This window comes from Protomyctophum bolini, assembly GCF_963924005.1.
Source record: "Protomyctophum bolini genome assembly, chromosome: 21".
Taxonomy (NCBI): domain Eukaryota; kingdom Metazoa; phylum Chordata; class Actinopteri; order Myctophiformes; family Myctophidae; genus Protomyctophum; species Protomyctophum bolini.
The window spans coordinates 23,112,564-23,126,416 of NC_137882.1; the positions used below are offsets into that span (position 1 = coordinate 23,112,564).

Genomic DNA, 13,853 nt, shown 5'->3' on the forward strand with positions numbered 1-13,853 from the left:
GACATTATGACTCATTAGCTATATGGTAAACTAAACCATACGTACCTGAAATAGCCTGGTGTTTATAGGCTATAGGCTAAAATGTGCAAGAAATAACAAAACTTAGCTTATCGGGAGAACGCAAGATACATTTTTTAATAATTAATTTTAATGGCAACAAAGTTGGAATGTCAGGTGAGAAGGTGAAGTGCATGTGTTAATTTATCACTTTTGTTTTACTCTGGGAGTATAATACAAATAACCAAATGGACCGTTGGACCCATACATGTCTATTTGGCTATACATTATACTCTCAGATAAAAACAGAGGATGCAGTTTGACGGTTACATTCATTTAAAAATATATTACAAAATAAACAGTGCAGCTTGAAACGGTTGAACTTCAGTGCTTGCGGTGCAGAGCCGTGCATGTGAAACTGGACTCCAGGTCACAAGACATCGACCAGGTGATTCCATTCCAGCAAACATCTCATCACATTTGAGTGGCTTTCTCCAAACTCTTGGCCGCGTCCTTCAATTTCCCCACCAGATCCTGAAAACAATGCAATATTGAAGACATCAAAGTTCTATAGTCTGAAGAACCACACTCTCAGATGAAATAGCTGGTTTGTGTCTTGACATATGACCTAGCGCCGGAGTCTATATTATTGGCATTCAATCACCCCTTAAAACACAACTGCAAATGAAGAAAATAGCCAACACATACAAACCTAGACTAAACTGTACAAAAGTCATTGGATTTGAGGGCTATACTATGCAGAAAAAAGTTAACTAGTTTCCTGTTTTATTTAGCCTATATTTGTTTGGCTGCATGGAGACGTATTCATAATTAAATAATTCGGTTTAGAGAGTATAATAGCCAGCCAGTGAATATAACTTCCATATAGAATAAAAGTAAAATGATAAATCTATCACTAAAATGGCCACGTCACGTGCATGTGCTAATTAGCACTTCCAAGAAGTTATAATGCTCCACCTGTAGCTGTTCCACTGAGCAGCTGAAGTTGATATCCTCAGTGGCTCCCATCATGCCAGCATTCTGTCAAAAGTAAGTTATGTTTATGTGTAGACAGAAACATGATTGTTTAATCAAACGGGAGACTTATTGCACAGTTCATTTAACTATTCAGAGTTCAGAAGTTAAATCTGTATTTTGGCTATATAATCATAATGAGCCTATAGCTTACCTCGACGTTCAATGAAAGGAGGTAGAAAGGTTCGTTGACCTTCTGCATGTGTCCATTCTGTGATAGGAATAAATACAATGACTTGTTGGTTGCATATATGGGAGGCACACGAAAACTGCAAAATTCTCAGTGAGGCTATAAGTCAAGTGTATAACAAAAATGGAATCTTAAGGGATTTTGTATACGTGTTAAATTATAACCTGAGAGTAGCCTAGAGGCCTATATATTACCTTCATGTGGTATTGCAGACGCCATGAAACATCGTTAATGTGCGGTGGACATCTCCCTATGCTATAACGTAAAGAAGAGTACAAGTCAGAAAAAGCTGATTGGTTGATAGAAATTTTAATGTCACAATATGCCGATGGGTAGGCTATACATTTCAAACGAAAGTAGACCTAGCCTATACAAAAACTGTTAGAACCAGTAGGCCTACATATAGTCATAAGGGTCCTCCATTTTCAATTAATTAGAGAAAATGCTCAAGCAAACATGTCCCATACAGGTAGTGAAAATAGCCAAGATGCAAGCTCACAAACGCTGCATTTTTGGCTATTTTAACGGCCTAATAATAATCTACAATAAGGTTTCCAGCGGCGATCAGCAACATTAACAACTCGTGAACACAAATGCACACGACTAAATCCTATATAAAACAGCCCTGAAGTATATAGTATAGCCTATTAAAAAAATGTTTTTGTTTTTTGTTTTGGGGGCACACTGCACACAAGCAGTGAAATGTCATGACCTTCCGCATAACTCGTGTCACGGCCGCTTCAGTCCAGTCGGTGTGAAAACAGAGATTGTTTTTCTCACGCATCATGCGTGCCAACACAATGACAAAGGATTTACGGGAAGGATCAGCGTGATTCAGTATCACATGTAGTTGAAGCTGCCGTTTATAGCGCGTCATAAACACATGCACGCTCGTCGTATACGCGGTCTTGACTCTCTCCCAAAATGACGTTTAGTATAATCAATTTTCAAACAGTTAAACGACCTATATTAAATCTAAATGACAGAACAGATTTATATATAGAAATCGCAACGCCAACAAATAGACTATAACCAAAACAATAGGCTAATTAAAGAAGAGTTAAAGGGGCATTCCACTCATTTACAACATTTTACTGTCATTAATATACCTTAAAAAGGTCTAGTTTCCTAGAACTGTAAGTATGAAAAAAGATCATGTGTTTCACCATGTTAATGTTTTTTTTTCCAGATTTTTTTTTTGTAGTTGTTCCACACAACAGCTCTAATGTATATTAATGACATAGTAAAATGTTGAAAATGAGTGGAATGCCCCTTTAAGGAGGTAAAACATTCAGTGAACAAATACAAAGGTTGTGCTTTGTGCAAATGTTGGTCTGGGTTTACTAAAAGTTCCACTGTTCATGGTCATGGACTGAGGTGCGACTCAACCAGCATGTGTATTTTACTTACCTTGCCAAAAGAACCTCTAGTTGATCTTTATGTTTCTATAAAATAAAAAAATGATTGAGACAAGAAATGGTCAGATTGGAAGCTATAAGCTATATATAGAATTGGAATACATGATCATATGAACCATCACCTGTAAAGAGTCATACAATATGTCAGTTCTCTCCGGATCAAATGAGAGATCTTCAAGACATGAGCTGCAAGGACCAGAAAAATGGGGAAGCATTTAATGCCAGAATATGCAAAATGTAGCCTATATGCAAAGGTAAACAATCTCTCATTTTGCAGAGAGAAAAATAAAATTTGTATATATATAATATACACACACACACATATGTACTGTACATATACACACACACACACACACACACACACACACACACACACACACACACACACACACACACACACACACACACACACACACACACACACACACACACACACACACAATCCTTTAGTATAGAGTTTATCCAACCACAAAGAAAAATACTTTATATTAAAAAGGAAGTATATGGGCATCAAAATCTAGTACCACATTTAAAGTGCTCAAACTTTTATAAAATGTTCGTGAGAATAAGATCTGAGCTCACAAAGCATAGCCAAAGCTAATGTTTTGTAATAAATATAGTGGAGTAAAAAGTGCAATAGCATGCTTCTGAGATGGACAGTGCAGTACAGTGGAGTAGAAGAATAACGTATACAAAAATAGAAATACTCAAGTAAAATCATACCTCAGAATTTTACTTATACTGCCCTTGAGTAAATACTTATGTACTATACTGTCCGTCCAGCATGATTCTATATGATTTCTGCGACACACATTTTCGTCACCGCTAAACCCCTTATCCCTAAACTTATCTTTGCCTTTTTTTTACTATTATGAAAAACATTTTTGAATAGTTCAACTAGCCAATCTACATTGACACGTTGTGAGCTTGTAGACTGGCTATTTTAACTATTCAAAAATGTTTTGCAAAATAGTAAAAACAGGCAAAGAAGTTTAGGGATTTAGCGGTGACGAAAATGGAGCCCTTAGCCTCAGATGACTTTGAGGAAGTCCTGATTAAGACAGCATGGACTGCTGAAACATTCTCTTGTCACAACAAGATCATCAACTCTTTTTTTGTGTATAAGTTCTATTAATAAACTCTGTATATGTTCATCATCATATTAGCCCCATAGATCGGATTAAGAACAAATAGTTTAATCCCGTCAACAGACTGTTCTGATAATAATAGCTGGAGCATAAAAATAGGATGACACATCAAGGCTATATGAAAAATGAAACAATTTGTTTTGTTTGTTTATGGTCTCTACAATCCAATACAATCTTTCATGTTTTTAAACATCTGTCATAAGTTAGTTAGTTTGTTATACCAAACATTGTAATAAGTCATTTAAGAAAGAGACAGGGGTTGACTCTAAAAGGGAGCTTAGCTTGCTATTAGTGCATATTGTGGAATGTCATATAACCAGTATTTAACCTCATATAAATTACAGATGACTTTGTCCATGAGAATACCATGCACAGCATTATGGAAGCTTCCGTGTATTCAAACCAATGCTTTTAAACTCTTTGTCGCATGGATTTGGAACCGACATATTGCGGTTTTATATAAGCCTCCAGAGTCCATTTTAAAAGAGGTATTATATGTCACATATTATAGTCCATATAATCTACACCTTGAAGTCCATTTTGACGCTCTTTCAAAGTTAAAACAACACTCAGGATCTTGCTGTGCAGGCATATATGGCAACATGAACATGACAAAGATAGAACATACATAAGTATAACAAATTGAACAAGACTGTCTATAAGCTCCTTGCGTGCCGTGCAAACCTTTTATTAGTGCATACTGCATAGAGAATGTAAAAACCCATTCTGATTAAGACCTTAAAGGTCACGATCTAAAAACAGAAGTGTTGCACAGCGCCTGCACCATGCATTCTCACAGTCTTATAATACTATAAATATAGGAGATATAACTCTGGCTTGCTTCGGAGGGCATTTTTAACTGTTTATCCATTATAACCAAAATAGGCGGATCCTCCTAAAATCAAATATGGAGCTTAAATCCAGATCAAATTTAAGTTAAGTTAAATCTTGTCTGGAAAGTTTTTCATTTTTTTCCAACCATTTTTGTAAGCCATTTTTTTCACCCAGTGTCAATTGTCTATAGTAGTGCAATCCATGGGCACTACACTCCCTCTGCCAACCAATATAGTTGCATCTCTTTGTCTGCATCTCTGCTGTGTTTCATACAGTAACTGTGGTACAAGACACTCTTGATGAGGGTCCAGAGCAGGGGTGCCCACACGTTTTTGACTTGAGAGCTATACTTTCAAAATGCCCAGCTCAACAAGATCTACCCACCAAAAAATATATATTATCCCAATGCTGGAAATAGTTTAAAAATCTACCAGAGGGGTCTTTAGAATAGCGGCGCTGGCGTTATGAGACAAATGCACTTGGAATGAGAAAAAGATTAGTGGGGAAAATGGAAGGGTTTGTTTTGTATATAACTTTGGAATGCTTGACGTTTGTGTGTAACATTCTTGAAAAGAAAGTATATAGGCATATCGCATTGTGGATTTGAGCTGACAGGATATCAATCAAGTCACTTTAATTAATGTGGCAGATGCCAAAAATATTTTATTTTATATTTATAATATATATATATATATTACATAATTTTTATGGGCATGTCATGTGTTCTACCTGCACAGCCTTTGTGATCGCGATCTACCTTTTGGGCACCCCTGGTCCAGACTCAGAGGGACAGAAACATCATGTCAGTTTGACTGCTGAGCAGGAGCAGGGATTTTTGTTCATGAATGTTTGTTCACGATTGCTGCATGTGTCACTGCCCATCGTGCACCTGCATCTGAATGAAGTCCACGTGCAATTATTTTCTTTGCAAATAACATGTGGCACTGCCATAACGACTTTTGCTTCTTCTTCCTGTGAGATCAGTAAAGGTCTAGGTCAGGGGAGCCCACTCTTTTTTTTACTGTAGAGCCACTTTCAAAATGACCAGCTGGACAAGATCTACCCACCGAAAAACAATAACAAAACAAATGCCATTGCTGAAAATAGTTTAAATATGTACCTGAGTGGGCTTTGGAATAGCGGAGTTGGCATTACATATAGACAAATGCACGTTGAATATAGGAAATTGAGGGGGAGAAATGTAATAGGTAGGATTTTTTTGTATTTAATTTGTAATGCTATACTACAGACAGCAACACTCTTGAAAACAAAATACTTGCATTGTGCTGTGGGTTTGAGCTGACAGGCCCTTTTGATGTCAATCAATCAAGTCACCTTAATTCAAGTGGCAGATGTCCAAATATTTATTAAATATTCTTTAGAGGTCATGTGATCTATACCTGCACAGCCTTTGTGATCTACCTTTTGGGCACACCTGGTCTAGGTATACTCCTTGTTGCAAGACACAGATTTCAGAACCTCTACAGAATACAACACAATATCACTGATCAATCAATCTTTTTTGCGGGCTTGCCGGGCTTGTTTTGCATAGTATAGTTTAAGTTACCTTATTGTTGATTTGTCTGCATTTTGTTTGACCCCCTCCAGTATGAAAGTGACGACTGCTGTGTGACACTGTTTCAGGAGAATCTGGTCCACATGCTTCAACTCAGGCTGAGCTATAATAATAAGAGGAAAATATGTGAGAATGATGTGTGAACAACCCATGCATGACTTGTAACAAAAGGTGCTTTGTTCCAAGTGCAGTCAACCTTCCCAATAAACTAAACTTAAGTGATGCTCCAATTGTGTATGTATATTGGGGTGTGGGTGTGTGTGTGTTGATGCTTGAAACAGGAACAACTCCTTGTTTTATTCTATAAAGCAAGCACTTATAATGTACCCCCACACACAAGATAGCCGCATATGTTCATAATGTTAGTTGGCTGTGGTTTTATTTGACAACATTCTAATTATACATTCAGTTTATAATGTCAGCATTATAAAGTGTGTCTTCCAGATAGGCATAGGCTACACACACAATGAAAATCAATAATTTGCATGTGAATGGCACCTTTAAAAGCAATAGCTCCTCCCCATCCCCTTGTTTTGTATTTAAGTATAGTATACAGAATGTGGCTCTATTCATGATCAACAATATTTCAGTAAAATGTTGTGTTAAATGCAGCCACAGTGAAGTGACAAAAAGCCTGTTAAAGCAGTCATTTGAAATTAGCATTCCATTATGCAAATGTTGACTCATTTGGTGTCATTTTGACTATCACGAGCATCAGTAATCAACTGGTCATTAGTGACTTCTAAACAACACATCAACTGCCCAATTTACACATTGATCAGCCTGCAGGCACCCCATTGTACGTTTTTTAACTAATGGTCATTAAGTATGCACCAAAATACAGTACAATACTGAATACTGTTAACTACCATGCGATGATTTGCGATCTGGTAGTTAACCGACGCTCGCATAGCCAACCAATTACATTTAACAGCTTATAACGAAGATATACCTTTTTATATATAAGGTTAGCATACGCTGCTGTCTGTAAAACGCATCTAGAGCTAGCCTAGGCTAGTGAATTAGAACAGGATGCGTTTAGGGTTGAGAGATTCCTGCGCGAAGCTTTCTGCAAACAGCGGTCGTCATCCGCCTTTCTGTCCAAACCGCAAACAGCTAGACTAGACATTGCTGCTCTCTCCTTTGAGAGAGAGAGAGAGAGAGAGAGAGAGAGATGAGCGAGAGAAACCGAGAGAAAGAAGAACACCGGAAGCTGTGGGAAGCAAGCAAGCAAGCAGCCTTTTAGACAAAAGACACGGTCGGGAGACAGACATCGCGGATTGAAGCTTTATTTTTTATCTATTTTTTACCTAGAACAGCGCGATCGGAGTGAGCGGAGAGCAGGCTACGGTACGCGGCGTCTAGCAGCGCGGCGAAGGTTGGCAGGTCGAACACGGCCGGGTCCGACGACATGCACAGTCCTCTCTGCACCGACGCGCACAACTCCATTTTGCACAAGAGGGAAGAGAGAAAAGTGACCCACACGACACACAGGATCACGTGATGGATCAGCTGACGCGCATGGAGCTGTTTGAAAGAAGAAGGCAAAAAATAAAAAATAAAGCTGCTCTCTCTCTGGAGTCTGGAACTGTGTTTCTCAAATATTCCCACGTTAAAACCACACGTATTAATCCGCGTCCGCGGACCCTCGATTTAAAACTATTTGGTGCCAGGGATCTGGTTATTAGATTAGATTTAGTAAATAGTATAGATTGAATTATATTAGCCATACAAATTCTATAGCCTTGCATCAAGGCTATAGAATTTGAAGAGAGAAACCAAACCTGATCTGAATGCTTGTAGCCTAGTGTGGGACTGTAGGTATAGGCTACATTCGACTACCTTCCTTGGCTTATAGCCTATAGATGTATGTATATCGGCTACAACTTAGCTCTCAACGCGTCGCATGAGAGCTTGTATGTCGACAATTTAAACAAAAATGGGGACCCCATTCCCTGGAACCCTTGCCCATCAAAGACCTCCGCTCATAGGAATGTAGGAAGGCTCTCAGCGGGATTGGTCGATATGAAGAAAATCCACATATTATGAGGATTCAAACTGATGTTTCCAAAGCAATAGCATGCCATATATAGCATCTTCTCTCATTGTTTATAAGGATCCCCATTAGCTTTTGCCTTGACAAAAGCTATAGTCTTCCTGGGGTCCGACACAGACAAACATTTCATATTTAACAAAGGCAATACTTACAATTGTTTACAAACACTAACTCAAAATAAAACATAGTAACTCCATCACTCCACCTCCCTGCATTCAGACCAAATAACAGCCAACCAGTGGATTGAATGTAAAGTAAAGTGTATAGCCTATAGTAGGCTACTGTATAGGCTATACTTACAAATTGGTGGTATTTTCAGTTTTCAATATTTACACTTATATATAAGCCCAGCCCGATCTCACCCAGGTTGACTAGCCTATATCAGAGGAAAATACTAGATAGCCTATACTTTTACTCCCACTACAATCATTTGAAAACTTACGTTGTAGATATTTGTATTGAACTTGTGAAATGGGACATTATTTATATGCCTACTTTAAGTAGGCATAGGCCTACTTATTATTTTGTGCCGGACTTTTACTTGCAACTAAATTGTGGAGTGGTAGACTTTCATTAAAGTTACTTGTGAGTATATGCTACTTCTTCCATGAAAGCTGCAGCACAAGCACAACATCCGACCTATAATCCAACTCATCTGACTTTCAAATTGAACTAAAGTTTATAATTACATTGCTGCAGTAGGGATAATATTATGCAATAGTAATTTGGTCATTAAATTACGAATGATATAGTGCAATATCTTGATCAAGATGACAAGATCGAGTCATGCTTTGATTTTAGCTTGAGCTCCTTTATATAGGCTAGCCTAGGGTGCGTTTCATGAATGAATTGCGCCATGCATGATTCATGACCATGCAGTGGCACGAAATATATAGGCTATGTCACTTGAAGGGATCTGGAAGGGGAAAATCACACCCGTGTGAAGTGAGGGGCGCTGATATATCAAAGTCTAATGCATGTTGATTAGGTGATGTAGCCTAATGGTGATGTAAAACAAACGGTGCCAACACAAACATTAAACGCCATTAACAATAAAGAGACAATATGACGTAATGAGGCACATTATGACAAAAATGTCCCTTCATTGTCAATGGCATTTACAAAACAAACATTGAACTAAAGACAAACATTAAACCTGTGTATAGGAGGGGCTAGCCCCTCAAAAATAGGTCTGGGTGTGACGGGAGTGACGTAGTAGGCTGCTAGACCAGGGGTTCTCATGGGGTCCGGGGACGCCCTTTGAGGTGGCGCGGTGGTCCCCGCAAAATGATAGTTACCGCGGTAACCCTATAGCTTATTTGAAAATTGCTGATCTACAATTAAGCTTGTATAGATCTGCTTTAATTTTGAATATTCTTGATACATTAAACACAATCTTGTATAGGCTGGTCCCGCGGCACAAACCCTGCAGGCACAAACTCTACAGGGGTCCGCAGTCTGCGACCAAATACAATATATTGGATGACTGTCCTTGACATGAAAATCTTTCTATATACACACACAACATCTGTGAATGCATTGGGATATCGTCTGCATGCGCATAAAGGCAATATGGTCGCTGTGAATCGATTCGGGCGGTCAGGATTTTCTGCTTATGATGCAGATTTATGCAGATTCAATAATTGAGTCTGGTACGTTGGGGAGGGGTGTAAATTGAGATAAATGTGTGAGTTCAGATTGATGAATGGTCAACGCGGGATCAGAGTGATGGGAGGGATGGAGAGAGAGAGAGAGAGAGAGAGAGAGAGAGAGAGAGAGAGAGAGAGAGAGAGAGAGAGAGAGAGAGAGAGAGAGAGAGAGAGAGAGAGAGAGAGAGGACATTGGACAAAGGATGTGCAGGCAGCATGTTGTCATTTTGAAAGCGCTGATGTGTTGCCATGTATGAGCAAAGGCTGCAGACTAGAGCGCAACACAAGATCGAGGTAGCCTATGTTGAGTGAGATTAAATTATTAATAATGAGGGTGAAACACGTGGCATGAAGATCATGAACGAAAAATAACACTTAACACTACATTATTACAAGTGTGTTCAGAAATTAAGTCCACATTTAAAGTCTGGGTGATAAAATATTGAATCATTATTTATTTGTTTCATCCGAAAACGTGAACTTCAGTTACAGCATGGTAAAAGAGGCTGTCTGTCCTATAGAAACGTGTTGACTATACAGCTGATTTGAATGAACTTTGATCCAAGGAACCTCCACGAAACCACTATAAATCAATTAGTTTTGACAGAATAGACCTCAACGATTTTTTAATGATTAGTCACACAGGTTACGATGGTCTGACGTCACAGTCATTTTACATTGGCGTTAATTGTGAGCCAAAAAAAGTAATATATTCTTGACGACAATTAAGGCTCATGCAAGGAAGTGACATGGTAGCATTGATTCGCGACAAAAGATCAAAAGAGCCTACAATAATAAACTCTATACGACAAAATAATTTCACCTACTTCAAGTTTTTATTACACCTTTTTGATATGGTCTGCATAAAGTCAAATCTTAATCTCAATTATTATATTGGTTGCAAAATATGCAAAGTCTTATATAGCCTTCTATAAGGTTGAGTGAAAAATAAAATAAATAAATAATAATAATAAATGAGTGAGTGGCTGACACCTTTAATGATATTCTGATCATGTTTGCTGCACGTTTGCTAAAAAAACATAAAAAATAATATGAAAATAAAATGTGTTATAATAGCCTGTTGATGCCTATATATATATATATAGGCTAAGGCTATAATGCACGTTTATGGGACTATCTCTATAACTCAGTGGTTTTCAACCCTTTTCATAAGCTAAGTAATTAGCCTATTAGACTATCATTTATTTTGCATTTGAGCCACGGACCATGCATGCGGCACACATGCACCAAGTGATGGGATTTAGCCTCTCAGACCCAAAACGAAAGAATATATTATATTGTCAGTTGTCACCCATCCTTGGATAAGATTTTTGTAGCCTGTAGTATCATGGTGATGTGCACGGTACCCGCATGCATAGGAGAGATAACAGGAAAACGTTGACAGTTCTTCTATTCTCTACATCTTGTAAATTAAGTAATGCTCGATGTTTAACAATAATTTAACTCTTGAGAGTTCAAGATCTATAAAGGTCCATTTGGTTACCAACTCTCCGTCATTTAGCTGGGGACCACCTGGAACCTCCTCAAGGACCACTGGATGTCACCGGACCACTAGTTGAGAACCTATATCTCATCTAACCTACGATGGTCCATATAATTAACTGCTGATCTTTTCTTTTTTCTTTTCAATGAATTGTTTAAAATACGCAAAAAAGTTCAGAAACCTTTGAACTTGCAACTTCAAGCAACATTAAGGTCATTTTGTATCGGTGATTCGGTGGTTTGTATAGGCTACACTCAGTAATTAATCAATTATCGCAGTCGACTCAAAACGCTATTATTATTGACATTATTTGTAAAAAATGTATCATCAAATATTTGATATTATGCAGAGCATTGCAGACGCCTGTACGAGTGTACGGATGTACGCCATAGAACAAGCTGTGACATTCCCTTTAAGAAGCTGCTGCATGTGACCTTTGACAATTGAGTGCATATGCTCAAAAAGTAGGTATGGCTACATTAGAAATAATATCCAATCACATCAAATTATAGCTATACTGTTTGAGACGGCGATACGGAGAGAGAGAGAGAGAGAGAGAGAGAGAGAGAGAGAGAGAGAGAGAGAGAGAGAGAGAGAGAGAGAGAGAGAGAGAGAGAGAGAGAGAGAGAGAGACAGAGACAGAGACAGACAGACTGGCGATCTCATTTATAGCCCAAATGTTTTTCGTCTCTTTGTTAAGCTATAGTTTTCAACTTGTGGGCTAAATCTCTGCTAGTTCCTCCGCTGGTGAACTATTGTCTTTTTATTCGTTTTCTTTCCATAAAGCTTTGCTTACGAATGTGTTTCACGACAGCTTGAAATATTGAATCCTTGACCAAAAACAGAGGAACTGGAGAGTCTTAAACATAACATCAACAAACCATGACTAGAAGAAAGACAGACAACACCGTCTTTGCAAAATAGTAAATCCCTGCATGCCATAGCAGTATTAGGCTATATATCCTGTTTGATGGTTGCTTTCCTTATCCTGTATAACTATAAGGCTGTCACATTTTTACTTTTAGGTATAGGCTATATAGGCTGCAATCATATGCATAGGCTATAATGAGTCATAGCTTAGCTTACATTTTTTGTTCAGCTGTTTTTAGGAGATGGGCCCCCGGGTTAGCGACCTGCCCTTAATCATATTCTTATGGCCGCAAATAACTATATCCAACGCATGCGCAGTGTCAACATAGAATATTTAATAAACCAACAATTGGTTAAAGCAAAAACAACTCCTTTTACCGGTATACCATTTTCAGTTGTCTGCATGTGTATAGCCAGCTGCCCGCAGCCCTATAGGCTAAACTATAAGCCAACTATAAGTGCAGTAACCACGTTTCACACTGAACTTATTTGTCTCAAAGTTCATGATTTGGGGGGGAAAACATGTCAAGAAAATAGCATGCAATTATGCATATCACTGATATACACTATTTGGCTGATGAATTGAAACGTTTTAAATCCTTTTTGGCATATATAGTTTGTATGGCAGATTGGCAGTATATAGGCTACAAGAGATCAAATGAGAGTGAGACAGAATAATCATCTACTATAAAACGCAACTTTTCACTTATATCCGCACTGCGCAGGCCAAAATGCTTAGGCTATGTTCTTGCTGGACAGTTTTTTATTATTATTGATTTATTTTGGCCCCCTCTCCTCATGCTTATTTGCCTCAACAAACCTCCGGGAGAGAATTAGCCCATTCCCAACTTTAAAGTGTATATAGGCGAGTAAAGGCGAGTAAAGGCTATACGTTTAAAAAGTGATAAACATCATTAGGCGGCAGGCTAATGATATGTTAAATGCATTATACAGCGTAGCCTATGTTGTATCTTGTATTTGATAGCTACATATAGCCAATTCATTCATTAATAAAATAATATACCTATATAGCCACATACCCACAGTCCCACATTCATTATATCACAGTTTTCGAAAAGAGGAGAAATGGAGAAAGGGAAGGAAAATGTATTTAAAAAAATAAATAAAAACGAGATGAAAGGACTGGTGATTTTTCAAAGTTCTATAACATATATCACCTAAATATGATTAAGCATTGAATAGGCCTATGCCTACTATACACTGTAATAAAGTTAATAACAAGAGAAACGGAACACTGCAGAATCTGCGGTGCCCAGTAGAGGTCACAGCTCAACACCATGCACTCAAGGTCATTGTTGTGTTTGGAGACGGAGCTGTCCAGTTCATGTTGGCTGCTGGTGTCACAATCTGACAAATGCTACCTCTTTATGATGTATTTGAATGAATAGAAAGTTAATTAATCAAATACACGTTTTTCAAATGAGTGTGTAGCCTATATACGCAGTGTTGTAAAGTAATAAGTAGATTTACTGCATATATGCCTACTTAATTAAAATGTTGAGATATTTGTACTTGAGTATTTCCAATTTCCAATACTTTTACTTCTACTTCTTAA

The 13,853-nt window shown here is 38.0% G+C and overlaps 1 protein-coding gene across 1 annotated transcript; it reads right to left on the reverse strand.

Moving 5' to 3' along the window:
- Window positions 1-107: 107 nt before the first annotated feature.
- commd3 (COMM domain containing 3) lies at window positions 108-7,676 on the reverse strand. The gene is made up of 8 exons (XM_080794355.1): window positions 7,509-7,676; window positions 6,190-6,301; window positions 2,763-2,826; window positions 2,633-2,667; window positions 1,417-1,477; window positions 1,187-1,243; window positions 976-1,038; window positions 108-531 (listed from the first exon to the last, which is right to left on the reverse strand). The coding sequence occupies exons 1-8, from the start codon at window positions 7,645-7,647 to the stop codon at window positions 472-474; spliced, it is 591 nt and encodes a 196-aa protein (XP_080650481.1). The 5' UTR covers window positions 7,648-7,676; the 3' UTR covers window positions 108-471.
- Between the last annotated feature and the right edge of the window lie 6,177 nt (window positions 7,677-13,853).

Bases quoted from the DNA above. Each gene is read 5' to 3' on its own strand.
- commd3 (XM_080794355.1), bottom strand. From the start codon at position 7,647: ATGGAGTTGTGCGCGTCGGTGCAGAGAGGACTGTGCATGTCGTCGGAC. The intron at 2,668-2,762 runs GTGATGGTTCAT...TTTATTTTATAG, and splicing joins TATTGTATGACTCTTTACAG to AAACATAAAGATCAACTAGA. The intron at 532-975 runs GTGGAGCATTAT...CATTGTTTTCAG, and splicing joins GCTCAGTGGAACAGCTACAG to GATCTGGTGGGGAAATTGAA.